General features: G+C 46.2%; 2 protein-coding genes across 8 annotated transcripts in view; one reads left to right on the forward strand and one right to left on the reverse strand.

Moving 5' to 3' along the window:
* MAPRE2 (microtubule associated protein RP/EB family member 2) overlaps positions 1 to 21,781 on the forward strand; it is a 92,242-nt gene extending 70,461 nt beyond the window's left edge. For 2 of the 3 annotated variants that reach the window (XM_064170687.1, XM_064170688.1), the window contains 3 exons: positions 9,997 to 10,136; positions 15,574 to 15,732; positions 18,810 to 20,942. In XM_064170687.1, the coding sequence (XP_064026757.1) occupies positions 9,997 to 10,136; positions 15,574 to 15,732; positions 18,810 to 18,881 (371 nt within the window). In that variant the 3' untranslated portion in view covers positions 18,882 to 20,942. Of the gene's footprint in view, positions 1 to 9,996; positions 10,137 to 15,573; positions 15,733 to 18,809 lie in introns of all 3 variants that reach the window. The other variant, XM_064170686.1, reaches the window with a different exon arrangement.
* The window catches only part of LOC135189911 (ethanolaminephosphotransferase 1-like), a 48,786-nt gene continuing 43,874 nt past the window's right edge, over positions 21,130 to 26,041 (reverse strand). For 3 of the 5 annotated variants that reach the window (XM_064170680.1, XM_064170683.1, XM_064170685.1), the window contains one exon: positions 25,496 to 25,799. In XM_064170680.1, the coding sequence (XP_064026750.1) occupies positions 25,734 to 25,799 (66 nt within the window). In that variant the 3' untranslated portion in view covers positions 25,496 to 25,733. Of the gene's footprint in view, positions 21,209 to 25,495; positions 25,800 to 26,041 lie in introns of those variants that run through there. The other 2 variants (XM_064170681.1, XM_064170682.1) reach the window with 2 other exon arrangements.

Consider the following 26,041-nt stretch of genomic DNA (forward strand, 5'->3'; position numbering starts at 1 on the left):
TGTCATAGGCATGCTTGATTCTCTTGGTTTATCTTATTCCTGCTCACCCATCTCTCAAATGAGTTAATTTCCAGCTGGCTTAAATCTGTGACCTGTCTTCTCATGGGCTCAGACACGCACCAATGCTGGCAAAGGGGCAGGTATGAGGCACCCTCTGTTTGAGGCTGGCTTACGCTCTTGAGTCATACTCGGGTTTTTGCGTTCTGCTCTGATCACTTCTGACGTCAAAGTAGGACATACTTGGCCAGCTGCCTTCAGCTCATTAGTGTTTCCAGGAAATTCAGCACCTAATAGCAGGCCAGTGCTGCTCTGGGCTTCTAAAGCTCATTTACATCTTTGGTTTGCACCCTCTCGTGTCTGAGCCTTTGAATTTCCAGGGCCTGATATACTGTAATTTCCCATGTGATGCCCTGCACTCGCTGTGAAAACAAAAAGCCTCAAGTGCTGGTGTCATGATGTAGCCAGTTGAGAAACTGGAAAAGGACACCTTTATTAAATACAGACTTTACTGTGCCTGTTAATTCTTCTTGCAGATGGTCTGTTTTTACCAAAGTCACAAATAAGTAATCCAAATTAAATCTGTAGAGGTGACAGTCCTAGAGAAATAGAATAGCTACTGGAGTGGAGCCAGCCAGCTGGTGTGGAGGGTAGTGCAGGGATCTTGTGTCAGGTTCTGTTCGTATGGTGAGCATCTCTGGTGCCTTCCCAGCCCTGGTATGGAATAGGACAACTGAGATAATGTGATGGGTTTTGGTAAGATCCTATGGTGAGAGTTAGCTGCTTCTTGGAAAACTTCCTTCGCTAGTAGCTTCAGTGTTGTCCAGAGGTATGAGGCAGGACACTGGTTTAATTTCTGTATTTAGACAATACATGATGCTAGGGAAATGGGAGTTCAACCTTCTATTGTTGCATGCATTTTAGAACAGGTCTGGTTTGTTAGCTGTCAGTCATTTGCAGGTGTATTCAGTTTCTGTCTGTTCACTGATGTGCCTTTGTGCCTCCCCTCACCATATCATGTATCCTGGCTGCTTGAGTGGATGGTTTAGTGCAGGGGCAAACTGCAGCATGGTATGAGTAACAGCAGCAGATTCAACTCAACCCATGACAGAGCCTGATGTCTGTTGATGAAAGATGCTGAAAGGAGTCCCATATGCATCTTGTGTGGGCTTCATCTCTTGCCATTTGGGAGTAAATTGGGATGATGTGAAAGCAAGCCCTGGGTAATTGGGAAATCATCATGGAAGAGATGCTTCTATCCCTCTGTCTGGTGCATCCTTAACTAGATGTCAAGGAGTATTTGTTACAGGTGTTGCAGGAACCATAATATGCCCATGGGAGCAAAACAAGTTTAGCTATTTATATGAAAAGGGAAGAAAAGAGAAGATCTCACAAGTTATTCTGCAGCAGGTTAAGAATTCCCTGCTCCATCTGAAGCTTCGTTTTCCCTTAGGTTACAAACTGAAAGAGGGAATACCTGCCCATGAGTAAGTACAACATCAGGTGGCACAGTTTCAACTGCAATCTGTGACTTGTGTGGAATATTTTGTTGTTCTGCTTTCCTGGATCTTGGCTGCAGTGACGGAGGTTCTGAGTATGGTTGCATTTCCAGTGACTTTGCTGTGGGAGCAGTAACCACTGTGGGCTGCTTGGTATACCTCTTAGACCCACGCAGCACCATTTGTCAGCATCTGTAGCAGCTTGTCTCTCTTTTTTGTACTTTCTCTTCTTTTCTATTGTCATTTTTAATTTGTGTCATTAACAGTGAAGCTTTGAAATCCTACTGTTGCCCTGTTTCAGTTGATTAATGAAACAAAAGGAGGAGTAGTGGGAGAACATAAACACCACAGATCATTCCACAGAATCCAGGAGTTTTTAAGCAGTGTGCAGTGGACATAGTTAAATGTATCTGTTGATGAGTGTCAGGACCAAGCAGACATGTGGGTGCTCATTGTATTTTTGGGTTTTTCCAGCCCAGCTAGAGTAATCATATTTTGAAATATATCTATTCTAACTTGACCAAATAGATATGTTTCTAAAACATAGCTTATTTTGCTACTAATAATTCCATATGCATTTCAGAGTATTCCTGTTGTGCCATGGAATAACTCTCCCAGTGCTGTTTGCTGGAACTTTGGTGTTTTGAGTGATGTAGAAGGTGCTGATCTCTCTAGTGCATAACTGCTTTGCAACACTGCTCTAACACTGTGTTTTCTGAGGTAGACAGAGGTATGGCTTTAAATTCATGAGAAAGTGGCCAGATCCCTAAAGACTGCTGTGAAGATTTACCCAAAAAGGTACTGTCATGAGTTAGTATTATTTTGGGTATTTTAATCTGACACTAAGTCTTGACAAGACCCGTAGCTGCTTTCTGTGCCATATGTGGGTATTCATCTCTATCTCTGCTCATTCATTTTGTTCTTCAAAATGCTTTGAGCGCAACCCAAAGCTTGAGACCTCTCCCAGTGTGCCAGGTTTGGTGTACATCAGGGAGTGGGCCAGCAGCCGTGGCCCCTGCCCCTTCCAAAGGCAATCCAAGGAGTCAGCGCAGGTCAAGGATAATGCAGCTCGGAAATGGAAGCGTAAATAGGTCCCTTCAACTAATCTGCTGTGCCACCCTCGCCGTGCCTCGCCCCTTCCTTCAGGGACAGAGCCGATTTGCTGCTGGGCAGTGGGTGGATGGCTTTGGTGACACGTGTCAGAGGCTGCTTCTAGAAGGAAATGGGAGCAGCAAGGATTTGCCAGGTAAATGCAGCTCCCTGCTCCTCCGTCCTTGCAGGAGCGAAGCCAGCAGCACAGACCACCACTGCAGGCTCTCTGCCAAAGGCACCACAGCTGCTTTTAGATCTAATGCCATCTGCCAGCCTTGAGCCGCCTTTCGATCTCCTACAGCCTCTGCTCCTCTCTAATGCAGTGGTAAACAGCCTGCAGATGTAGAGTTAAAATTGTGGTGCAGGATTAAAATATTAGGGCATGGTAGTTTGTGCCAATTCTGATGCTCCCTCTGGAAAATAGCAGCGAAAGCTCCATCTGATCAAACTGAAAACAGTGATCAGGTTGTCACAGTTTGAGCTTAGTGTCTTATGTAACAGCTCCTGTGTGGCAGAGCAAATGCATGGAGCACTGCATCGTGGAGGGGCATGGGGGTGTCAAAAATACATGGGTAAAAGACTAATGAAATGAATTATTGACCTGTAAGCTAAACATGAGAGAGGTTCTTAGACCTGAAGGCTGTTAGAGGTTTTAGTTTGAAATATTCAGTGAGAGCAGGATGACTAAAGCAGCGCTGGAAAATACTGGAGGATCACATGAGGGCTAAAAATACTCCTGCTATGACAGGGAAAATAACCAGGGCAGAATGAACTGTTTGTGCATGAATGCTTTATATATGGTGTGCATGCCATCAAACAGCCAATTATGTAAGGAAAACACCCATTTTTTCTGTAGGGGAATGGTCTATCCTGCTGTGGCAGATGTGTGCTGTAAATTAATTTTGAGGGATAAAAAGTACTCACCAAAACCAGTCTTTATTTTAGCTGCTAGTGATAGGATTAGGGCTCCTGGGGGCACTGGAGAATTCTTAATGCTGCCTGTTTTTCCTTTTGCTTGCTTTGCTTTCCACCCAAATATGCCACCTTTTGCCTCGGTTATTGGTGCTGTGGTGCTCCAGGATAATGCTGGGGATGGGAACAGCCACAGGGCAACAAACTGGAAGTGTTTTTTGTGCCTAGTTCATACGAGGCCAAGGAATTGTACTAGCTGACAGGAACAGCATGTGCAGTGACAGTGTGGGCCTGGGAAGTGGAGAGGAGGGTGGCTCAGCCTTAGTACAGACACACCTCCTCTGCCAGCATCAGGAGGGTTTAATTTTTAAACCCACTGAGCTGGAGAATTTAGACCACGAAGCAACACAGTGCAGGAGCCAGGCTGAAGGCTGTCTTTAGAAAGCAATAGTGAAAGCTGCTGTCTTAATTTCCAGCGTGCACTGGGTGTGGTTTGAATGTCTGCTGCTCAGATCTTTCTGAGATCTTCTCTATTTCACGATGATTTGCTTTCAGCTCCTCCTTTTGAGGCTGTTTTCTCCTTGTAGCTGAGCAGCTGAATTTTAGAAAAGGAAGGTTTTTAAGATCATTTCACGGTTTGAATTGTATTCTTCTTTTGAGCTTGTGTGAAATGGTTTCATCTCTTGAAGATAAATGCTTGAAGATGTTTCTAGAGAGAATAGGAGTTTCAATAGTTGCCATTACCATGTTGGTTATTTCAAACCTAAAGTCTTCATTTATGATGGAGAAAAGTCTGTGGTTGGTTCTCTCTATCAAATCCCCTTCTTTTAAAGAGGGGTTATGCCATCAACAAAACCTTTTCATCTGACAAGTAGACTCTATTGCATGTTCTTCCTTGCATTGCTCTGCTGAAATGTGTAAAAGGTGCTTCAGTTTCAAGTATCTGTACACACTTCTCTTTGCCAGCTGTCTGGTGGTGAGGATCAGCGTAGAGCTCATCAGACTGTACTGTAGTCAGCAGCAGTGGAGGCATGGAGAGCTGAGGAGACAGAGGAGTCCAGCCAGTCAGAAGTTAGCACCCTGTGCTAATCAAGTGGCTGCACTGCGGTGTGTTGGGGTGCTGAAAGTCAAGTTGGGCTTTGTCTGAGGTCAGTTCATTCTCATTAAGCATCATTTGTCATCACTTATGCCAACAAGCATCCCTAAATCGAGCAGTTTCTTGCATCCCAGTGTTGCTGCAGCAACAAAGGGGAGTATTAATTAAGAATATTAATTCAGCTATTGTTCTCACTCCTTTGGAGGTGGAGAGTTTTTCTTGTGAAGAAATTGCTGGCTTTGTAGCCTCTTGGTGGGTTTGTTTCTTCTGTGGTGTGAGTCAGGAATATTCATTTTATAAAATCCTTTAATTTGACTGAAGAATTCTCAAGTGATTCCCAGATTCCACTGAAGCAGTGGTCACGGAGGCAGGCAAAGCTTCATTGCTTTCCACACCATCCTCATGCACATCTACACTGTTTCTTGGAATCCTACATAAATATTTAATGGTGTGCTAATTACTCATATAGCTCCAGGATTTCTCTCTCAACATTAAATAGGTCTCTTGTCTGCAAGGCTGTGCTTGTGATGTAAAGTGACCTGGAATTCACAACTCAGCTTTGTTGTACCCAAAACCTGCTGTTTCAAATTGGACAAGTGTGCATCTGTTTGTAAAATGGATGTCTTTAGCAAAAGGAGTAGTGAAGCTGAGACTGCCAGGGGTATATTTAGTTATGGAGTGACTGGTAATTGGTCCTGGAGCACCAGACAGAAACTCATAATGCATCTCAAAGCTGGTTCATCTAACTTCATTCAGTACAAGAACAAAATAATTTGTCTTTCAACTGTGGGTTTACTTTGCCTATCTCTGCTAGTGTTAGGTGGGCAGGAACAAAAAGGCATCCAGGTGTTAACTGAAGTGGCTGTGATACTGTTAGAAACCACTCTAATTGGACCCTGCATCGACCTAAAACCAGAGCATGCTGTGACAGAAGTCCTCACTGAACAGTGGAGGTGGAAAGGCACATCCGAGATCATCCAGTCCAGCAGCATTCCGTAGAGCCAAGTGCTCAGGACTGTATTTCTAGGGATGGAGACCCCCCCAGCCTCTCTGGACAGCTCACTCCAGTATTGGATCACCTCAGAGTGAAGATTTGTTTCTTAGCTTTCAGTGGCATTTCTTGCATTTCAGTTTGTGCTCATTGCCTCTTGGCCTTTGCCTGGGGACCACTGGAAGGAGCCACATCCATCTTACCTGCACTCCCCTTTCACGTAAGGCTGAGTCTCCCTGGGCCTTCTCCAGGCTGAGCAGTCCCAGCTCTCTCAGCCTTCCTCATGTGAGACACTCCAGTCACTTAGTTGTCTCCGTGGTCCTCTGTCAGGCTCTTTCCAGTACGCCTATGTCCCTCTGGTACTGAGGAGCCCCAGGCTGGCCCTAGTACTCCAGATGTGACTCATTAGTGCTGAGTAGAAGGGGACAATCCCCTCCCTCTAACTGCTGGCAATGCTTTTCCCAGTGCAGCACAGGAGGCTGTTGGCCTTCCTTGCTGCGAGCCTGCATTGCTGGCTCACGCTCATCGTGGCATCCAGCAGGACCCCAAAGTCCTCTTCTGTTGTGCTGCTTTCCATGACTGCTGGCACGCTGTGGAGCATGAGACTGTTCCTTTGCAGGATCAGGGCACTCTGCTGCTGTTTGAACACCAACCAACAGTCAGCTTGAAAAGGACTTGGTAATGAGTGATGTTTGTGGTGCTGATTACGCTGCAGCTCTCTATGGCCAGTGACAAAAAGCAGCTTATCAGATACTGATGCCATAACCTTTGTCTCAGAATGTCAGTGGGTTCTTTTACAGAAGGTATGGACAGACTTTGAACTGCTTGGATTACATCCACAGCCCATCTAAGCACTACATTAGGAATGACTTCCAATGGCTCTAATTGACTGCAAAGCCATTGTGGTGCTCAACAGCAAAGTCATTAAATCTATGAGGATCTTGGAGCTCCATTTAGATATCTGAGTGTCTCAAGTCTCTCTCAAGCAGCATCCTTCAGTTCCTGTATGAAATCCATCTCCTGCTAGAATGGGAGGCTTACCTCTGAGGTTTCAGAATACATGTGCAGTCATATTTCTTTTGTTTTTCTTATTCCTTCCTCCAGGAAATACTAAATTGGAAGCCCTTAGGCATTCTCTGTTGCAATTAAGGTCTCTCCAGCTGTCTCTGATACTGTCTGAAACGCTCAGGTCATTTAGCTGGTTTTTGTCTGTTCCTGAAATTGGACTATCATGTTCACTTAAGAGCTGTTCTTGAGCAACAGAGCAAAAGTCGATTTTTTAATATATTTGTAAAGCTTAGTGATGCTTTGCTGTAGAAACTGAAAAGGCTTTCTTGTTTTCAAAGGAGGGTCTAATGCATGGTGGGTTGGGTGCTGTCCAGCCCTCTGCAGACAGTGGTGATGTGGGCTCGCTCAGCCCCCTTGGGGAGGTCACCTCAGCTTCACATTAGAGAATACCTGGGGCTGACATGTTTGTGCTTGCCTGTCATCAGCTCTGCAGGTCAGAAAGAGCTGTGTGCTTCCCCTGATCAGTTCCCTGGGCTGCAAAGAGCTGGCTTGCCTCACAGGACTGTTAAGTGTGAAAGGGAGCAGCAATGTGACGTGGCTGCACGGTGTGCCTTGCTTAGGTCTGGTACCATGACCTCTGAGGAGAAATGGTGGAGAAGAGCCTGGGGATGCTGCCCTAGAAAAGCTGAGCAGCCTCTCCTGTGCTTGTGTGCAGGTGCTCACTGCCAAGGGCAAGTCAAGTGCTGCCTTCAAGTAGAAGAGGAGTGGTTGGTGCAGGGGGAAGCTGTGCAGACCAGCCAAGCTTTCATAGCTGGAGGTCCATACCTTGGTTAGGAGCATTTCATTTTCAGTCAGTACCCTGAGCTGCTTCTTGCAGGCATAGAATACAACAAGAGATGAACAAACATTGATTCCTTTGTTTAGTGTACCATATATTAGCTTGCATTTTGTCTGGGTGATGCATTGTGGCTGCATATAATGTGATTTATTTATTAAGTAATTTTAGGCCCAACTAGAATGCTGTAGTCAAAGTAATAATTTCATGTGCATCTTGCTTACTTTGACACCAGTTTTAAGTATCTGCTAACCCAAAGAGCACCTTAACAAGTCTCCTTTTAAGGCTTTCAGAGCACCTTAACAAGTCTCCTTTTAAGGCTTTCAGAGCACCTTAACAAGTCTCCTTTTAAGTAGCTGACTTTTTGGTTGTCAAAATGTGGACTGAACCTGGAAAATGTGTCATGAAGGCAGGGTGCTAACAGACATTAAATTGCCTAAAGAAAGAAATGCCAACAGAAAAATCCTTTGTGTTTCAAATATTCCTCTGCAAACTATTCTGTGCTGATACAAGTATGATGTAAAAAGAATTTAGTTGCAGGGATGTACACAACTTCAGCAAGTCTGTGTGCTGCAGCTGAAAAGTGCAGAACCCTGCAATTGGCCTTGTTCAATCTCATCCCATTGGCCTCTGCCCACCCATCCAGCCTGGCAAGGTCCCTCTGCAGGGCTCTCCTACCCTCCAACAGATCCACACCTGTTCCTAGCTTGGTGTCATCTGCAAACTTAGTGATGCTGGACTCAATCCCCTCGTCCATAACATCAGTAAAGATATTGAACAGGACTGGGCCCAGCACATGGGAATTATTGGACTGGAGTTTTGGTTTTGTTTGTTGTTTTTTTTTGTTTTCTGCCTCATTTTAAGAAGCACAGAAAAAGAGAGTGGACATCTTGCACAGAAATGCTTCCACAATTCAGCTGACTTATCAAGTTGGTTGGTTGTGTTCTGTTTGCATTAGGTGATCAGTTAATACAGAATTGTCCTTAGAGGCAGGAGGAGATGACTGCTAGGGAGGTCTGACTGAATGAGAAAACCCTGGGCTAGCCTGATTGAAATACCCACTGCTGTTCTCCTTTCCCATTTGTTTTTTAACTCCTCCAAGGGACCACTCTACAGTTCTAGGTCAGAGACCATGTGAGCTCCAGGGTTTGGATATATGAGCAGCCTCACAAGTCATCTTTTTTCCTCTCCTGCCTTTCCCTGCCTGCTCGTGATTCCTTCCCAGTACCACTCTGTACAACACTGGGTTTACAATGAATTGCTTTAATAAAGCACTGTCTGGGGATGTGTTGTGGAAATGACAACTTGGAACAGTTCTGCAGTGTTCATAAATCAGATCACCTTACGGGAGGAGCAGCTGGTGAGGTGCAGAGTAGGAGGTGGCTGCTGAGAAAGCTACGGCAAATCCCTCTGGAATTTGTGAACTCAGCCAGGGGCTTGCTGGATTCAGGCTTTCTCTTCCACCTGGTATGACCCAGGCTTTCAGGGCCAACAGCATTTGGTGGTGGAGGATGGCCACAGAGTCTGTCAGCATGCCAGGACATCTGTGCTCTGCTTTTTGTGAGGAAGAGTGATAACATGAGTGTTGCAAAGCAACACTTCTGATTAATAAATGAAATTGGATGGGAGAGAGGGCTGGATTTCTGTCCTGTCTTCTTAACGCAAGCAGTTTTTGCAGCAGATGTATGTCCACTGCATCTGACATGTATTCCTAGTTGGCAGGGAGAGACTGTGAGTCAGAGAACAGTGGACAGCTGTGAGCCAGGCACTCATGTTCTGGGGTTAAGCTACTAAATCCAAGAGCTGACCAGGAGAGGACAATGGAGAGATGGAGCGAGGCATGAGCTGCTGGCTGGGAGGTTTTTAGGAAGGCACTGCAGACCCTTCCAGATGTTCCCCTGCTTAGGCATCTGTGTGCCACAGGCCTTGTGGATGTGCCCCTGTGCACTCCTGTTACCTGTTGGTCTTACTGGTAGAGATGTTGCTCTGTGTTCTGACAGATTTACAGTGCAAGTAATTAAAAACAAATAGCAAAACCTAGGGAGATCAGAACTCATCTCTTGGTCGCTATGGCAACTGTGAGTTCACCCATGGGTTTGATTTTGCATGCTCCACCTGAATTTCAATGCCCTTGTCTCAAGGATGGTTTCCTTGTGAAAATGAGGGAAGTACAGAGGCAGTTTAACTGAGTTTATCTGAATCTAGTTCTCTCCAGGGGAAATTGAAGATGGATTTGTACACTAAATATTGTACTAGTCTGGGGAAAATGGTCTGTTAATGACATATTTTTTAATGCTGTAAGCTGCTAAGAACTAGGGAACTTTATAGTCCTGATTTATTGCTGGTTCAGAATTACTTTACTCTTTGGTAGCAAACTCAAACTGCTGAAAAATGTGGTTTATGTCCTCTTCCAATGCACAGGAAGCACTGGAATTGCCCCCACTGTCACCTTGAAGCAAGAGAGAATGGCTGCCTGCAAAACAAACACTTCTGTTTTGGTACCAATTTAGTATGAATGTATTTATCCTGGAGATAAATTTTGGTTCTCATTTATTGTGTTTTTCAGGTGCTGCTAAATCCAGTCCAGCTTCTAAACCAGGATCAACACCTTCTCGCCCATCTTCAGCAAAAAAAGCTGCACCAAGCAGCTCAGCATCTAAATCAGATAAAGATTTGGAAACCCAAGTCATACAGCTCAGTGAACAGGTAAATTTGCTTTAGGCATAAAATTAGATGCTTTCATTGTCACAGGCAGGCATGAAATCTGGCATTGCCCTCTGTTGAATGATGCTCTTCAGAGTTATGAAGGGAGAAAAGATTGAAATAGCTCAGCTGAGGCATGGGGAAGCTGATTTATTGTTAACACTAACATCTGACAGAGATGACTGGTGTTTGCCAGTGCTTTTAAAAGGTGCTCTTAGAGTGACAGGTGAGTCTTGCTGAAGTATGATAATCTTATTAGACATAGGAATGTGGGGTTTATTTCACTTTGGATAGGAAAAATCTCTGTAGTGTCTTTGCTCTTCCGTATTACAAGTGTGAAATAAATCATTTGAATTTGTTGCTGTGGGGAAGAGAGGCCTGCTTGTAATACTGGAGGGTTAGGGATTTGCAGCTGAATCCAGACCCAGCTCATTGCACTCTGCTTTCTGGAAGGGAGGTGTTAAGAGGGTAGTATACCCTTTTAATTAAAAATGTAATCTACCTTTCTGAGAATTCGTAGGTAATTATAAGGATCTGCAATGTAATTGATAAAGCTTCAGAGTGCCTTTAATGTTGGGAATGGGATGGCTTCATTTGTCACAGAATCACAATGTTAACTAGGTTGGAAGAGACCTTCAGGATCACAGAGTCCAACACATCACCTAACTCTTCTAATTAACTAAACCATGGCACTAAAGGAGTCTAATCCAGCTCCTTTTAAACACCTCCAGGGATGGTGACTCCACCACCTCCCCGGGCAGCCCATTCAAATGCCAATCTTTCCATGAAGAGCTTCCTAACATCCAGCCTAAACCTGCCCTGGTGCAGCTTGAGACTGTGTCCTCTTGTTCTGTCACTGGGTGCCTGGGAGAAGAGACCACCCTCACCTGGCTACAGCCTCCTTTCAGGTACCTGTAGACAGCAATGAGGTCTGCCCTGAGCCTCCTCTTCTGCAGGCTGCACACCCCCAGCTCCCTCAGCCTCTCCTCACAGGGCTGTGCTCCAGGCCCCTCACCAGCTTCATCGCCCTTCTATGGACACCTTCCAGTATCTCAACATCTCTCTTGAATTGAGGGGCCCAGAACTGGACTCAGCACTCAAGGTGTGGCCTGACCAGTACTGAGTACAGGGGCAGAATGACTTCCCTGGTCCTGCTGGCCACACTATTCCTGATCCAGGCCAGGATGCCATTGGCTTTCTTGTCCATCTGGGCACACTGCTGGCTTGCATTCAGTCGGCTACTGACCATCACCCCTGGGTCCCTCTCTGTCTGGCTGCTTTCCAGCCACTCTGTTTATTTGTGTAGTGGAGTTTTATACCATGTCCCTGGGCATTCAAGAATGTCTGAGTTGGACATCCATAAATCTCTGCATCTGGCTCAAGACTGTGCTGTCAGAGTGGTGCAAATGCCACTAGTATAAATGAGGCTTGATCCCTGTGTTTGTCCTGGGTGAGGGAAAATGAAAAGGAAAAAACTCGTATTTTAGAGTCTGAGCTGCCTGGCAGCTGTGTTCAGGAAGACCTCATTATACTGGCTCAAATATCATTTTCCACAATCAAGGGCATTTCAGTTTCAGGCTTCCACTGACCTCAACAACAAAGATTTCAGTTTGTTGGGGCACAGTTTGCAAATTCCTGGTCACTGTTGCGCACTTAAAAGCGGTGGATGGATAGCCACAGCCCAAACGTGGCACGCTGCAGATGCAGGGTGTAATTCTGAGCAGCACAGAGCACAAGCAGCTCCACCAGCTGAGAGGTCCATGGGCTTCTGGTCGTTGCTGTAATAGCAGAGTTCTTAGGTGGTGTACAGAGAAGGGATGTATGTGACTTGCATGGAATCTTTTTCTTAAATCAGTGTCAGAGTGGAGTTCCAGCATCAGCCTCATGCAACTTAAACCATGACATTTGTACTCAGAAGTCAGAATGTGTTTGCTTCAGGAGGAAGAGTTGCTTGAGATCTAAGCAGCATGAAAACATTTGATCTTGACTGAAATAGACAGTTGCTATCATGTCCACTGCTGATGTATTCCTAGCACGTCCCATGTGTGAAAACCTTAAGCTTTGTATACAAATAACCCAGAGGGAAAACTGATGACTTTCCCCTTCACCAAGGAGAAGTTGTGAGGATTTGGAAAGTTGGTGCTTTAATGGCTAGCTTTTAAGAGACCTTTTCTAGCCAGAGTGGCCTGGAAGACTTTCTCAATGCTGGCAGCATGAGCACTTCCCACTAATGGCTACTTGTGCACCCTGAGCATGTAACATGAGACAGAAAAGCTGTGCTGCAAGCAGCTCTGAGCCAGGCTTTTCTGACCCCAGTCTAAACATGCTGAAAAAGCCAAATTGCCCATGTTTTACCACTCTACAGCAACCAGGGAGATGAGGGCAGCAACCACTTTCACTCAGTTGCTGTCTTAATTCTGAGTAAGAAATGTTGAATGGTGTCTGTGGATGCCAAATTGCTCCACTTTTTTCAGCCCTTTTGTGGATGGCAGCTAAGGGAGGTTGAAACATCTGAACTCTGATGCAGTTTGCAGTGGAAAATTTTCAGCAGTGGGGGCTGTCCATGCATTGTACTTTACCATAGGGCAGCTCAAGGAGCTATTTGCAGTATTGCTAACCCATCCATAGCATTTGCTAGTTTAACAGCTCCCAACAGTCTTAAAGTTTCTCTTAAAGTGGTCTTGATTTATTGCCTTTTCCTCTGCACTTCAAGGGATGTGTGCTGGACCTTGATTATCCAAAGCATTAAAATACTAAAGTGATGCCTGCTGTGGTTTTGGTCTGTGCCAGCCAGCACTCTCACAAGGGGGTTGAGTGGAGCTGAGGAGTCGGCACAGACCAGGAGCCATGACGCATGGAGAGTGGTCCCAGGGCTGTTAACTGTGTGCTTGTACACACAGAGCTTCTGAAAACAGCATGTTTGCACTGTGTGCTTGGTCTCCAGCCTGGCTCTGCAGTCCTGTGAGTATTCATGCCACCAAAATAGGCCAGCAGAGACAAGAGCAGTTAGTGACGACTGCCGCCTTAACTGGATTGCAGAGGGGTACCTTTCTGGTCCAGAAACAAGAGGATGGGAGTTAACATGCACAGTTCCTCATACAGGATGAGCCTTTTGGCATGGCCATAGGAGGGGGATGTGCCAAGTACCTGAAGAAAACCAAATGACAGTGTCACAGGTGGAGAAGAGTCTGGTTTGGTTCCAACAGCGTTTGCTGTACGTTTCAGTTGCTTTGCTGTGTGCGCTTACGCTTGCTTTAATGATTCCATTGCTTAAAATAGAACTCCTGTGATAGAATGCAACCAGGAGTATGCCTCCATAGTAAATAGGTCAGGAGGAGGGATGGTCTGAGCTCTCAGCTGCCAGTGCTTCAGCTGAAGTTTGTTGCTTTCCCAAGCTCTAGCAAGCACGGAGCAAGAGATCCCAAAGCAGTTCTGTTCTTGCTGTGTCTGGATGCAAGCATTGCCCTCAAGAAAAATGCTGCTGCAGGTCCAGCAGATAGTTCTTAGATGTGAGGTCTTCATCTGCAGACCAAAATCTTGTAAAGTCTTGTTCCATTTCACTATTCCTACTTTCATGAACAAATCAAGGTTAAGGTGACTGCTCCTTGCACCAGTCATGGTTTCACACTGATGCAGGAGGGCTTAGGTGTCACACTTGGGCACCTGGTCAGGGTTAGCATATGAATGCGATGCTCTGAGATCCTGCCCTGGTGGCAGGTCAGTTCTGCTGCCGACGCCTCTGAGAGTGCAGTCAAAGGTCAGAAAAAGAGATGGCTAGCTCAGCAGCTGTGCACAGATGAACTGATGGGGTGTAGCAGGCTGTCAAAGCTTTGAACTCTGCCGGTGTTTCCCTAGCGAGGGAAGTAACTCAGCTTGCAGCAGAACTGGCAACGCAGAACTTTCTGCTACATTTTCTCAGTCAACTGAAACGTAGTCTGAAGTGACTTTATTTAGGAAATCATTTGTATAATTGCAGGCTTTAAAATGTGGATGCTAATTTGGCAGTGATGGGGATGTGATTCGAGGTCAGTGTGTTTACTGCAGCTTCATCTGTGACTAGTTCTGTTGGTTGTTTCACTGCTGTCCTCCAAATCTGAGAGCCACTCACACATTATCTTGATTGTGTATACACTGTGGGGCAGTAGTTTAACTTTTGTGCCCCCACAAAACAAGCCTTTTTTAAATACATGTGTGTGTGCATATATATATATAGTGTATACAAATACACTGCAGCATCTGTCATGATGTGGTGAAGCCTAATCATTAAAACTATGCTGCCTATAAATGCAGTGCTAGTGGACAAATTGAGTCTGGCAGTTCAGCTCCAAGGCTCATGTGAACAAAGCTGCAGAGAGAAAGATACTTAGTGTCTGAGAGAATTTCTTGATAGAAAAGCACCATGAGAGCAGAAAGTCTTAGAATCAACCAGGTTGGAAGAGACCTCCAAGATCATCCAGTCCAACCTAGCACCCAGCCATACCAAATCAACCAGACCATGGCACTAAGTGCCCCATCCAGTCTTTGCTTTAACACCTCCAGGCACGGTGACTCCACCACCTCCCTGGGCAGCCCATATCAATGCCAATCACTCTCTCTGTGAGGAACTTCCTCCTAACATCCAGCCTAGACCTCCCCTGGCACAACTTGAGACTGTGTCCCCTTGTTCTGTTGCTGGTTGCCTGGCAGCAGAGCCCAACCCCACCTGGCTACAGCCTCCCTTCAGGTAGTTGCAGACAGCAATGAGCTCTGCCCTGAGCCTCCTCTGCTGCAGGCTGCACACCCCCAGCTCCCTCAGCCTCTCCTCACAGGGCTCTGCTCCAGGCCCCTCAGCAGCTTTGTCGCCCTCCTGTGGACACCTTCCAGTACTGCAACATCTCTCTTGACTTGAGAAGCCCAGAACTGGACACAGCACTCAAGGTGTGGCCTGAGCAGTGCTGAGCACAGGGGCAGAATAACCTCCTTTGTCCTACTGGTCAGGTGTGCTGAAACATGGGTCTGTAATGGTATGGCTGTGGGGGGGGAGAAGGAGATATTGTGCAGTTGCTGGGAAACCTACATTAATCCAGGCAAAATAATGCTACTGAGCTGAAGGTTTCATTGATGACCATGAGCCATTAATGACAGTTCTGGCAACTTGCTTAGGAGACAAGTCTTAAGCAGCCCTGATGCCTGAAATGCTGCTTTGGGTTTCTGTGTGAAAGAGCACTGAGAAAATTAACCTTCAAGGAACAAGGTTCCAGAGGCACCACGGGGGAGCATGATTTACTCCTCTCTGTTGTGTAAGGCTCATTACAGCACTTCAGAATAAAAAGTGGGCTTCACTTTAAGCTATAAAGTAGACCATGTATTTAAGATGGTCTGGCATGCATAATTTGAGGCTGTCTTGTTTTGTCTGTAGTGCACCTCACAGCTGATGCCTCACATCTTGGTTTCTATGCAGGTACATTCATTAAAGATTGCACTCGAAGGCGTGGAGAAGGAAAGGGATTTCTACTTCGGCAAACTAAGGGAGATTGAGCTGCTCTGCCAGGAACACGGGGGAGAGAATAACGACCTTGTCAATCGGCTAATGGAAGTCCTTTATGCTTCAGATGATCATGTAAGTTCAAGCTTAATGACTTTTAATTTAGACAAAACAGCTTCATTTTGTAAGACTTGAGTGCAAGGTATTGGGCCATGTCCTGCATTTAGGTCAGCAGAAGTGCAGCAGATGGGATTTCCATGCTTCCTCCTCCAGAAACGAAGTCTGCATTTGCAAACAATGCACTGAGCCTGGGGAGGGGACTCGGGAGGCTGCTCCCTTTCTGCTGGTTTGGTGTAGCCTTTCTGTTCTAGGTTTGCTGAAGGTGGTCTGAAAGGGGAGGAGGTGTGACAGTGTGAACAGATTTGTGTGCTTCTGAGCCTTAGGCAGTTTTGTTTGGTGGATTTTGTTTTTTTTGGAGGTGTGGTTTTGTTTGGTTGGGGGGGGGTTGGTCTTGGTGTGTTTTTTTTAGTTATTTGTTTGTTTTCACCTTCTGCTTATTTGCATAGACTTTCTACTCACACTGAACACCATCATTTTAACATGTCGAGAGTCAGAGATTCTGAGAGCTGCTGCTCAGTGTCTACAGCTGTGAACCTTCTCTAGCCCATGTGGCAGTGTTGTAATGTGTAGGGAGCAGGTTGCCAAATCCATAACTATATCTGCAGAGATAATGCCCCTCAGCTTTTTTAATCCTGTTGCTATAGGCAAAATTCTTCCTTGTGTAAACCCAGGAACCCCTTCTTAGCAAACTCTCAGCAGTGCATTGTCTGCAAGATTAAGCTAGAATCTCATTGCATCTTAGCTCTTCTAGAGGCTGAAACAAAGCAAGAAGCCACAAAGGGTGCTGGATAAATTCCTCAGAAACACTCAGGGATGATGATTCAGAGAGACTTAGCTGAACTACTCCCATTCATGTTAACTAAATCCCTGTATGTGCTGTAGTGATGACTGATCCTTCAGTCTCCCGTGGATGATGGCTTTGGCTCTAGAGGATAAAGGCATCAATTTAATCTCTGAGCAGCGTGGTGGTACTGTGGGGCTGGGTTCCCTCTGTCCCTGACTTAAAATCTGTGTATCAAAAGTAGGGTCCAAGGAACTTGGAACTGACGTGTCTGTCTGAAAAAGAGTAGCAGAGCCTAAATGAACGTTAGGCACAAAAGCTTGCTGCTGACAGGGGGTCACTGCTCAGATGAGAAGTGACAGGGCAAAAAGGATTTGTTCAGTGGTGCGGGGGAGTGCTAGAACAGGAGGAGGAAACCATTATTTTCACAGCAATAAACAACAAGACACATTGGCCAGGTATGTGATAACAGGCTTAAAAGAGTTACACATATAGAGTGGTCAAAGGAAATGCCTTCTGGATTGGAGATTTATTTACAAAGCAAAGCCAGAAAAATCCCTCTTCTCCCCTTACCCCTAGCACATCTGTCTCTTGGCTTGAGCAGCAAGTGATTCCACGCCAAGGAATGCATTCCTTGCTTTTCCTTCCTGCAGCTTTCCTTACTAGCAGAGCACACTGCAAAATGTTTTACATCAGCCCACCTCCCCATGTATTATTTACTTTCCCCCTCCACATCTTTCTCTGTTGAAAGCATCCATGCCTGTGTGTGAACCTCATGTCATGCCTTGCCTGTAAGATGTGTTTGCATTTGGAGTCTGGGTTACATCACTGCAGCAGCAGAGTGTTCTGCTCCCCAAGTTAGAGTGTAGGGACCATTCCCCATGCAATTTTGGGGTACCTTTTACTGGGACACTTCATTGCCTCATCTTCCAGGATGCATTTTTATATCATCTTAACAGATGGACTATAATTTGCTGAGGAAAGACCTCAGTGCATTAGCACTAAACCAGAGACTGTGGTTCCCTTGCTGATGCAGATGCTGCTGCCTCCTTGTTTTTGGACTTTGCTGTCTTGTTGCCCTGCTCTGCTCTTCAGTTCTGACTTCTATCTCTCTGTAATGAATGTGTCCCAAGTTAAACTCTCTATCTCACAGTATTTTGCAGGTTAATCCCTTGCTGACAGCAGCTTGGCTTTCCCAACCCCTAGATGAGAAATAGCCCAAATTCCCAAGCCAGAGGCAACTCCAGCATCCCTAGTTTCTTGCTAAAGAATTTGTTTTAAATCCATTTCAGATTTCACTTTTGTAATATCTATTTCAGAGTGTCTCAAGCATACAGAGGCAGCCTGGGGAGGGCAAAGGCATTACATGAATTTTAGGGATCTGTGATGTTTATAAATGATACAGTGGGCATGAGGCTTTTCTTCAGGAAGGGTAAGCACAGGAATGCAGCTCACATGTACTGCACAAGTGATCCTTGATCCTTGTGCTTGAGTGCAGTGACTAACAAATTCATTTGCAATCTGACCTGAAAAAGGAGGCTGAGTTTAACTTTTAGAGCAGGTGACAGCAAAAGTGTCATGTCCATTTAGTGATACAAACCTGGAGTGAAGATGGTGTGAAAACTACAGCAGACAGACTCGGAGGTGCTTGGACAAACTACACATGGGAGGACATGAGGATGCTGTGATATAGCATCCAGCTGCTGGGCATCTTGCAGCCTAGCTACTCAGGATGGTGAAGCAGCAGAAGAGTTAACACTCAGCGATGCTGCAGTTCTCTGGGACAATACCAGTACTGCAATGCACTAATTAAAAGCAAAGTAAATAGGCAGAACTGCCATGTTACAAGGTGCTGCTTTCCTTGAGTACCATCTTAGTTTGGACTTCTGTGCATGAAAATGAGCAGTTAAGCTGGAGGTGATGGAGATTGCTAGGAGGCAAGGTTACATGAGAATCACAGAATGCTCAGAGGGCTGGAGCACCTCTCCTGCGAGAACAGGCTATGACAGTTGGGGCTCTTCAGCCTGGAGAAGAGAGCAGGCTTGGAGGAGACCTTGTAGTAGCCTTGAGTGACCTGTTCTACTGGGAGTTGTCCCTGCCTATGGTGGGGGGTTGGAACTGGATGAGCTTTGAGGTCCTTTCCAACCTAAATCATTCTATGAATGGGCTGGGCTGGAAAGGACTTCCAAAGGTCATCTAGTCCAAGTGCCTCTGCTAGATCAGGTTGCCCAGAGCCCTGTCAAGCCTCACCTTGAATATCTTCAGGCTGCTTTCTGCTGAAGAGTGTTTTGGGCTCCCTCTCTCCCTGCAGGAGAGCCACACGGAAGAGCAAGAAGGTGAAGAGCAAGTCCACGACCAGGCGCAGCAGCAGGAGGAGTACTGACTTGGCCAGCGGCTCTGACAGTTTTCGTTGTGTGTGAGAACTTTCCTCTGGAGAATGGGAGATGTGGGGCCTCAAACTTGACATCAGTTCACTCCCAGCCTGCCATTGCCATTTCTGTTCCATAGTGAGTGCCAGCCAGCCACTGCATTCTGTACCCATACCTTGCCAAGATGCATTTGCAGACGTCTTCTGTCAGTGTATCTTCCCAAGAGGTCTGTAGGGCTACAGCACCTACTGTACATCACAGCAACTTCACCACTTGGCTGCTTGAGATTTGTTCTGCTCTTTAAAACAACAAAACCCAAACAAAACCCCCCCAAAAAAAAAAACAACAACAAAAAAAAGATATTTATTTTATTTTTCCTTTTTTGTCTGAAGTATGATACACCTGTAACTTGTTCTAACATATTTATATTGGCATTTTGTGTGGCAAGAAGTACCCTACCACTAGCTGTCTCTCTCACTTTGTGGTGCTTTTGCTTTTTTTTTTCCCTAGTACATCTGCCCTGGGGTGTAAATTTGGTGGCACAATTGGAATAAAGGGATACAGTGGAAGTCATACTCAAGCCATAAGCATGAGGTGTCTTGTGGAGGACAGTGCTCATGTTGCTCGTGCTTATTCTTTTCCTGCCTTCACAAAATGGGAGGCAGAGCATCTGTTTCACAAGGAGATGTTTACATCCCTGTGTTAGCTTGTTAGAAAGCTGCATGGTATGTTTTTTTGGCTTGTTTCTGGAGGAACAGACATCCACTTAAGTTTTCTGAAAGCCCTCCCGGTTTCCTGACTAGTCAGTAGATATTTCCCAGCTTTTCTTCTTTCCTGAGGAACAGTCCCAGCCTCCAGCTGCAGCTCTGCCTCCACACAGCTCAGTGCTGATAGAGAGGTCTCCTTCACACAAGTGTAGCTGCAGGACATGATCTCTGCTGTCATGCTTGGCTTCCCACCCCTCAGAAAAGGACAAAGTAGGCCAACTCTTACCACTCTTCCCTCCCCTCTGCTGCTCTGGCCATATGAGTATGGAAGGAAGACAGAAAATATCCTCACTAGTTCAGGGTGTGGGGAGAAAACCAGTACCAGCCCTGAAACCCTCCTGAACTCCTTTTGAGTGGGGGGTGGGCACCTCACTGGTGTTGAGGCTGCTTGTAAGGCACAGAGAGGCAGTGAGGAGTCCTTCTGAGGAGAGCACACATCAGAGGGGGCACCAGCTGAGCAAGGGGCAGGTCTGTGTTGGCTGACTCCGGTGAGGCCAGCACGGTGGAGAACCAGGTCTGCCCTGCAGATGTCTGCAGTGAGAGCTCTCCTTCCAGTGCGCTCCATCGCCCTGTTCTACGTGATGGTATTTCTTGAAAGGAGGTGAGGTACAAGAAACGTTCCTTAGCCTTCTCCTGAGACTTTGCATTGTACTCTCTGAATGTTTAATGCTTGCTATTCTCGGTCTCCCACCTGACCGTCTTCATTCTGGGTTGTTACCCTGATTTAGCAGGTGCATGGAAGTCCCATCTCAGTCGGCAGGCGCTGAAAAACTCCAAGCCTATTGAACAATTAAATGACTTTAGACCTTCCCAGGCTCCTCAAGCGTAAGTTGCCAGCTTTACCTTCCACAGAAAGGTTTGCAGTTCATCACACACACATATGCAGTTGTTCTCTTCCTTAATCAGTCTTCTGCAGCTAAGTGGCTCTTGGTTAAATGCGAGATCCCTGCTGTCGCGTTGCACCACAGACAATGTGTAAAATACTGTTAAGCACTAGAACAGCTATTTCCAGTTCTTTGGTTGCCCCTCTTGCTCAGCAGAAGTTTCTGGATCCTGTGGGCTGAAGGTTTCCCAGCCCTGCCTCCAGCACTGACCTCTCGTCCTACCCTGTGACGCCAGCAGGCCAGCGCTTCCCTTTCCCGGTTTGATTGGTTACAAGTAAAGTCTGGTTGATAAAACTGTGTATAGCCCAAAAGGATTTCCCAGAGCCACCACAAATGGGGGAATTGTCATTTCCATTGTATTTGTGTTATTAGAACATCTGTACTTACTACAGTTGTCATTGTAATAAATGGTAGTTCTTCATAATACTGTTGAAGAGCAGTTACTAATTTTTTTTCCAGACTCCAAGATGTCCTTTAACCTCTATGGGATTCCTGATGGGGCAAGGAGTTTGGGATCAGGATTAAGCTTAATTTTCATCAGCACCAGTTTCTGCTTACTGAATTCATCCTTCTGCTAATACCTGAGCACGGAGAGCACTTCAAGAGAAAATGTCATTCTGAAGGTGCAAATGGTTGGGTTGCTGAACTCCTCGGGGAGGTTCACAGCCAGGCTGTTGTGCCTTTCTCTCTCTTTGAAGCACATATAAAAGGGAAAAAAGAAAAGGAAGGAACTTAAATAATAAAGTTGAACTCCATTTCCTGAAAATTCCTTTTATCCTACTTCTGGTCTGAGGATCGTTGCCCTCACTGCTTGTATCAAGGGGGGAGCGACTGACGTAGGGGAGCTGGAGCAGTAAAGTACCTCGTGGGCACTAGAAATTTGGCTGTGCTGAGGGGAGAGCGATGCTCTGCAAGGAGAAAGAGTTGTCCTTCTCCTCCCCCCCAACCCTCTGTGAGTAACCCATTCTGGTTTTAATATGCATTTGTAATTACCTTTATTAAATAGCACACCGTAAAGCTTTGGTTATATATTAAATGTAAACTGAAAGGAATGTAAACATATTGTATTGTTAAATATAAATAGCTAAGCAATGGCATCATAGATACCAAGAAGCACCCTAAAGTCTTACCCAGCTGTATCAGTGGTCTTACATTATCCACCACCTGTCGCATGGTAGCGTAGCTCTTTGTCTGACTATGTGAATAACTTGACTTGCCTTTATCTTTTTACATATTTAATAAAAAAATATATGTTAAAATCTCTCCAGCTCTAGAGACTATTCCAAACACTCAAAACCAAATCTCACACTGGCCTAAGTCCCCTGTCGTTGTTTCACAGGGGAGGAGGAAGGAAAAAGATAGGTGCTTAAAATCACAGAATGTGAGGGGTTGGAAGAGGATCTTGAAAGCTTATCTAGTCCAGCTCCACCTCCCCACCCCCGGAGCAGGATCACCCAGGGCAGGTCACACAGGAACACACCTAGGTGAGTTTTGAATGTCTCCAAAGGAGATTCCACAACCTCTCTGGGCATCCTGTTTCAGGGCTCTGTCACTCACAGTGAAGAAGTTTTTCCTTAGGTTCACATGGAACCACCTCTGCTGCAGCTTGCTCCCATTGCCCGTTGTGTGTGAGAAGAGTCTGGCTCCACCCTCCCACCACAGCCCTTCGCATCATTACAAACGTGAGTCACTCTTCACCGAGTTCTCTGTGCATAGGTATTTGTTTTCCCCAAGAGCTCAGTGACTGCACCCTCTTCTAAAATCAAGACAGAAGATGCAGATGTGTATGTGCATGTAAACAGGACGTTCTGCTTCGTGGGGATTGCATCCCCACTTCAAAGTACTAAATCTCTTCTGTCTCAGTTTGGATACAGCAAAAGCAAAACTCGCCGCAGCCAGGAGGTAAAGAGTGCTGAAGCAAGAGCACTGAAGCTGCAATGCCCATGTGTTCAGAGATGGATCTCCACTGTGGTACCTAAAAGCCACTTACCTTTTAGATTAAAATGCTAGGGTTTTGGAAGAGGAAAGGTTCACCGTATTTCTCGGAGCCCTGATCTTCTGCAGCATGAGCAATGCCACTGCTCAGTCTCCAGGGCTATGAGCCTTGCATCAAGACCTCTTTCTGCCATGAGCTGAAGCTGTTTGGTTGTGTGCCACCACCAGGAGATCAGCCTGGCCTGGGACTGAGGCTCAGCCACTGCCTAGCCTCACTCAGAAGGTTTCTGGCAAAGGTGGGGAGGATGAAGCAGGCACCAGAAGATCTCATTTCCAGACCTCAAACCTGGGAGAGCAGAGCAAGGTAAGTTGCTTTCCATAAGCCGTGGAGGGAGGCACATCTTCAGGCTGCTGCAGATGCTCAAAAGCACTAAACAAAGTCCTGTACTTTCCCATTCAGTTAGTTGGAGACTTTTTGCTGTACTGTTGTGCCCAAACCCCTTTGTGCTGGACTTTTAGGCCATCTTTGCACAGCTGTCTGACTTGGTAAGATCACTCCTGTGACCATCCCACCCTATGGAGAAAGCATTTTGATTTGTGTTTTCTGAACCAGTTACATCCAAGATGGCTTCACAGCTTAATACAGGCACTGTGCACTGCATGATCTGGTTTTACACCATCTTTGTAGAGATTGCAGTGATAAGTTGCTTTGTAAAAGGGAAAAAGAAAGCCATCTGCCCTCTTTCCATGCAGAATGTGAGAAAACTGGCAGGAGCCTCATTTCCTTTCCAAGTGGTACTCTATTTCTCTTTAGAAAGGTACAAGTGCAGGCAGGTTGTGGACACTGAAGTTTCATAACTTCATTTAATGACATATTCCACACCACTCCATTACAGTGCATCACATTGTGCCACTTCTGGGAGCCTTGTTTGCAGCTCTTTGATAAGTGCAAGACAGAAGGAAAAGGGAAGCTTGGCCAGAGCTCCTCCAGTGCCACCACGTTCAGTGCAGAAGTATGTTTGGTTGTTGTAGTCTAACTCTTCAGGACTGCCTCCAGCTGCTGTTGATGGGCATGTTAGCCACTGCTGAAACAGGTGAGACTCTTGTGGCAGCCCATCTAATTTCAGATGTGTTTAACTGCAGCCAGCAGTTTGCTGGGTGCATCAAACTCTTCCCCCTTCAGGCCTTGTTTTAGCAACCTTCACTAAAGAAACAGCCGCAGCCTTACTCCAAGAAAAGAGACCTCAAGCCATTAGGGGAAGCATTCCTGGTGCTCCACTGGCATCCTGCAGGGCAGGGAAGAAGGCTGGAAGATGCCTCTTGTTGCTCCAGCTACAGCCCCAGAGCTGGACTATGTCAGGGCTAGAGAGTGTGGGAACCTCCTTTCCCTGCCCGAGTCTGCAGGGCTCAGCAAGTCTTCAAACCAGCATTAACAGGAGGTTCTCTGCTTAACAGGAGTCAAGCTGCTTGAACTGTGCATGAAGTAAGATGTTTAGCTGGGTTAGGACCTCCCAAAAATCAGAGAATCATAGAAAAGTCTGGGCTGGAAGGGACCTCCGAAGGTCACCCAGTCCAACTCTCCTGCAGTCAGCAGGGACTTCATCAACCAGATCAGGATGTCCAGAGCCCTGTTGAGCCTCACCTTGAGTATCTCCAGGAAAGTGACCTCAAACACCTCCTGGGGCAATCTGTTCCAGTGTTCCACTACCCTAAGGTAAAGAACTTGTTCCTAACATCCAGTCTGAATCTGTGAAGCCATTAGCCTTGTCCTGTCACTGCAGGCCCCTGTAAACAGTCTCTCTCCATCCTGCATGTAGGCCTTCTTAAGGTACTGGAAGGCTGCTATTAGGACTTTCCAGAGCCTTCTCTTCTCCAGGCTGAACAACCTCAGACCTAGGTCAGCAACTGCAGCAGGTGGTACAAGCACCTGTTGCAGTGGGGGCTGCTGACCAAGGTATGACTAATCAGTGCTCAGCTGCAAATAACAGGAGCTGCTTCTGTGAGGGTTTGTTAGCTGAGGAGGGGAATGATAAAGCTGGAGAAATAGTCTAAGAACTAAGAAATGTTGAACTTAAGGCTCAGCAGCTCAACAACTATGCTACTGCTCTGCTTCTGGCAAGCAAGAGAGTTAGCTAGTGACAGGCAGGCCAGCCCAGCCCCTCTGCCTGAAATGCAGCCTAATGCTTACCTGGGGGAAGTGGACAAATTGTTTCAGGAGTGCTTCAAGGCCACAGAGTCCCTCTGACTAGGGTAGTGTGTGAAAAGAGATGCAACTCAAACGTCTGCTCCTTCCTCCAAGGCATGCAGGAAGCTGACATGCATTACAGAGCACAAAACGAGCCGTTCACAGCTGCATGCAAATGCCTGATGGTTAGAAAAGCTTCTCCAGGCTCTTTTTGTGTGTGTGTCAGTATCTCAAACCACAAGAATTTGTTTCAAGCACACAGGCAAATAAAGGTTTGTTTAGCATTCTGCACTCCTAGATGAGGTTTCAGTGCTTAGTTTTGCAGTGAAATGTGAGACTCTTCAAAGGTTTGTTGGCCAAATTTACCTCTGTAGAGTACGTTGCTTATTGCTACTGCAATATCAGCTGTGTGCTTGTTTCTGCCTAGAACACAAGGAAAGGGCAGTTGCTGCTGTAGGGAGCCTGCACTTCTGACAGATACAGGTCAGCTGTGAGTACTGGGGAGGGAAATAACCCTGTGTTTGTGTCCAGATCCTTCTGAGCTCTTTCTCTTTTCGTCACACATCCACCCGAGGTGAGGAGAACACTGCATGTGCGTAAGCCCTTCAGGAGGGTGTATGGAAGGAATGAATTGTGAGAAAATAAATATGGAAAACGAAGCAGGCACAGATGTCTGAGTGGGAAGGACATCCAGGGAGGGTTTGCATTGCCAGAGTCCCACTGGTGAGCAGGCTGGGCAGAGCCAGTGCTGGTTATGAACCATCAGGGATCTCACATAACCCGGCATGGATTCATCTGGGACTTCAGATGCAGTGGGGAGGAGCAGGAAGACAAAAGCTTCAGGGACAATCATAACATAGCATTAGTGAGGAGAATAAATATTAGCAGCAGAACAACTGGGCAAGCACTTCTCTGCTGGGCAGGAATCCTCCTCTGAGATGAAGCATCTTCTGCATAGCTCATTGTCGCCAGAGTTCAGGTATCAACTATTCTATTCTTTGGTTGTTCTAATCAGATCAATTCCAACTTTTGATCACTTCAGAAGAGTTGTGAATCACCATGCCAAGAGTTACAGTCTGATCACAGTGCAGGTGTTCACTCCTGGACACGTTTCTTCAGGGAAAAGATGTAGATGTTCAGGTGCTCACTCAACTGCCTGCCCTAAAGAGAGGGACAGAGGTTAGACTGTTGATTGCTTCACAATTAACCATCTCTTTTCTGCTGAGCAGAAAGGTAGGACACAGCCAGAGTCCTTGTGTACTTGGGAACCTACCAGCACTCCAGGCAAGAAAGCTGTGGCCTTTATGTTCCTCTTGCAGCACGCTGGTGGGAAGTTAAATCTCTACAGCCCAGGTTCACAGATGACATGAAGTGGGCTGCAGCTGGGCCCCCCTCTCTCTACT

The sequence above is a fragment of the Pogoniulus pusillus genome, chromosome 34 (genome assembly GCF_015220805.1).
Source record: "Pogoniulus pusillus isolate bPogPus1 chromosome 34, bPogPus1.pri, whole genome shotgun sequence".
In the NCBI taxonomy this organism is placed as follows: Eukaryota; Metazoa; Chordata; class Aves; order Piciformes; family Lybiidae; genus Pogoniulus; species Pogoniulus pusillus.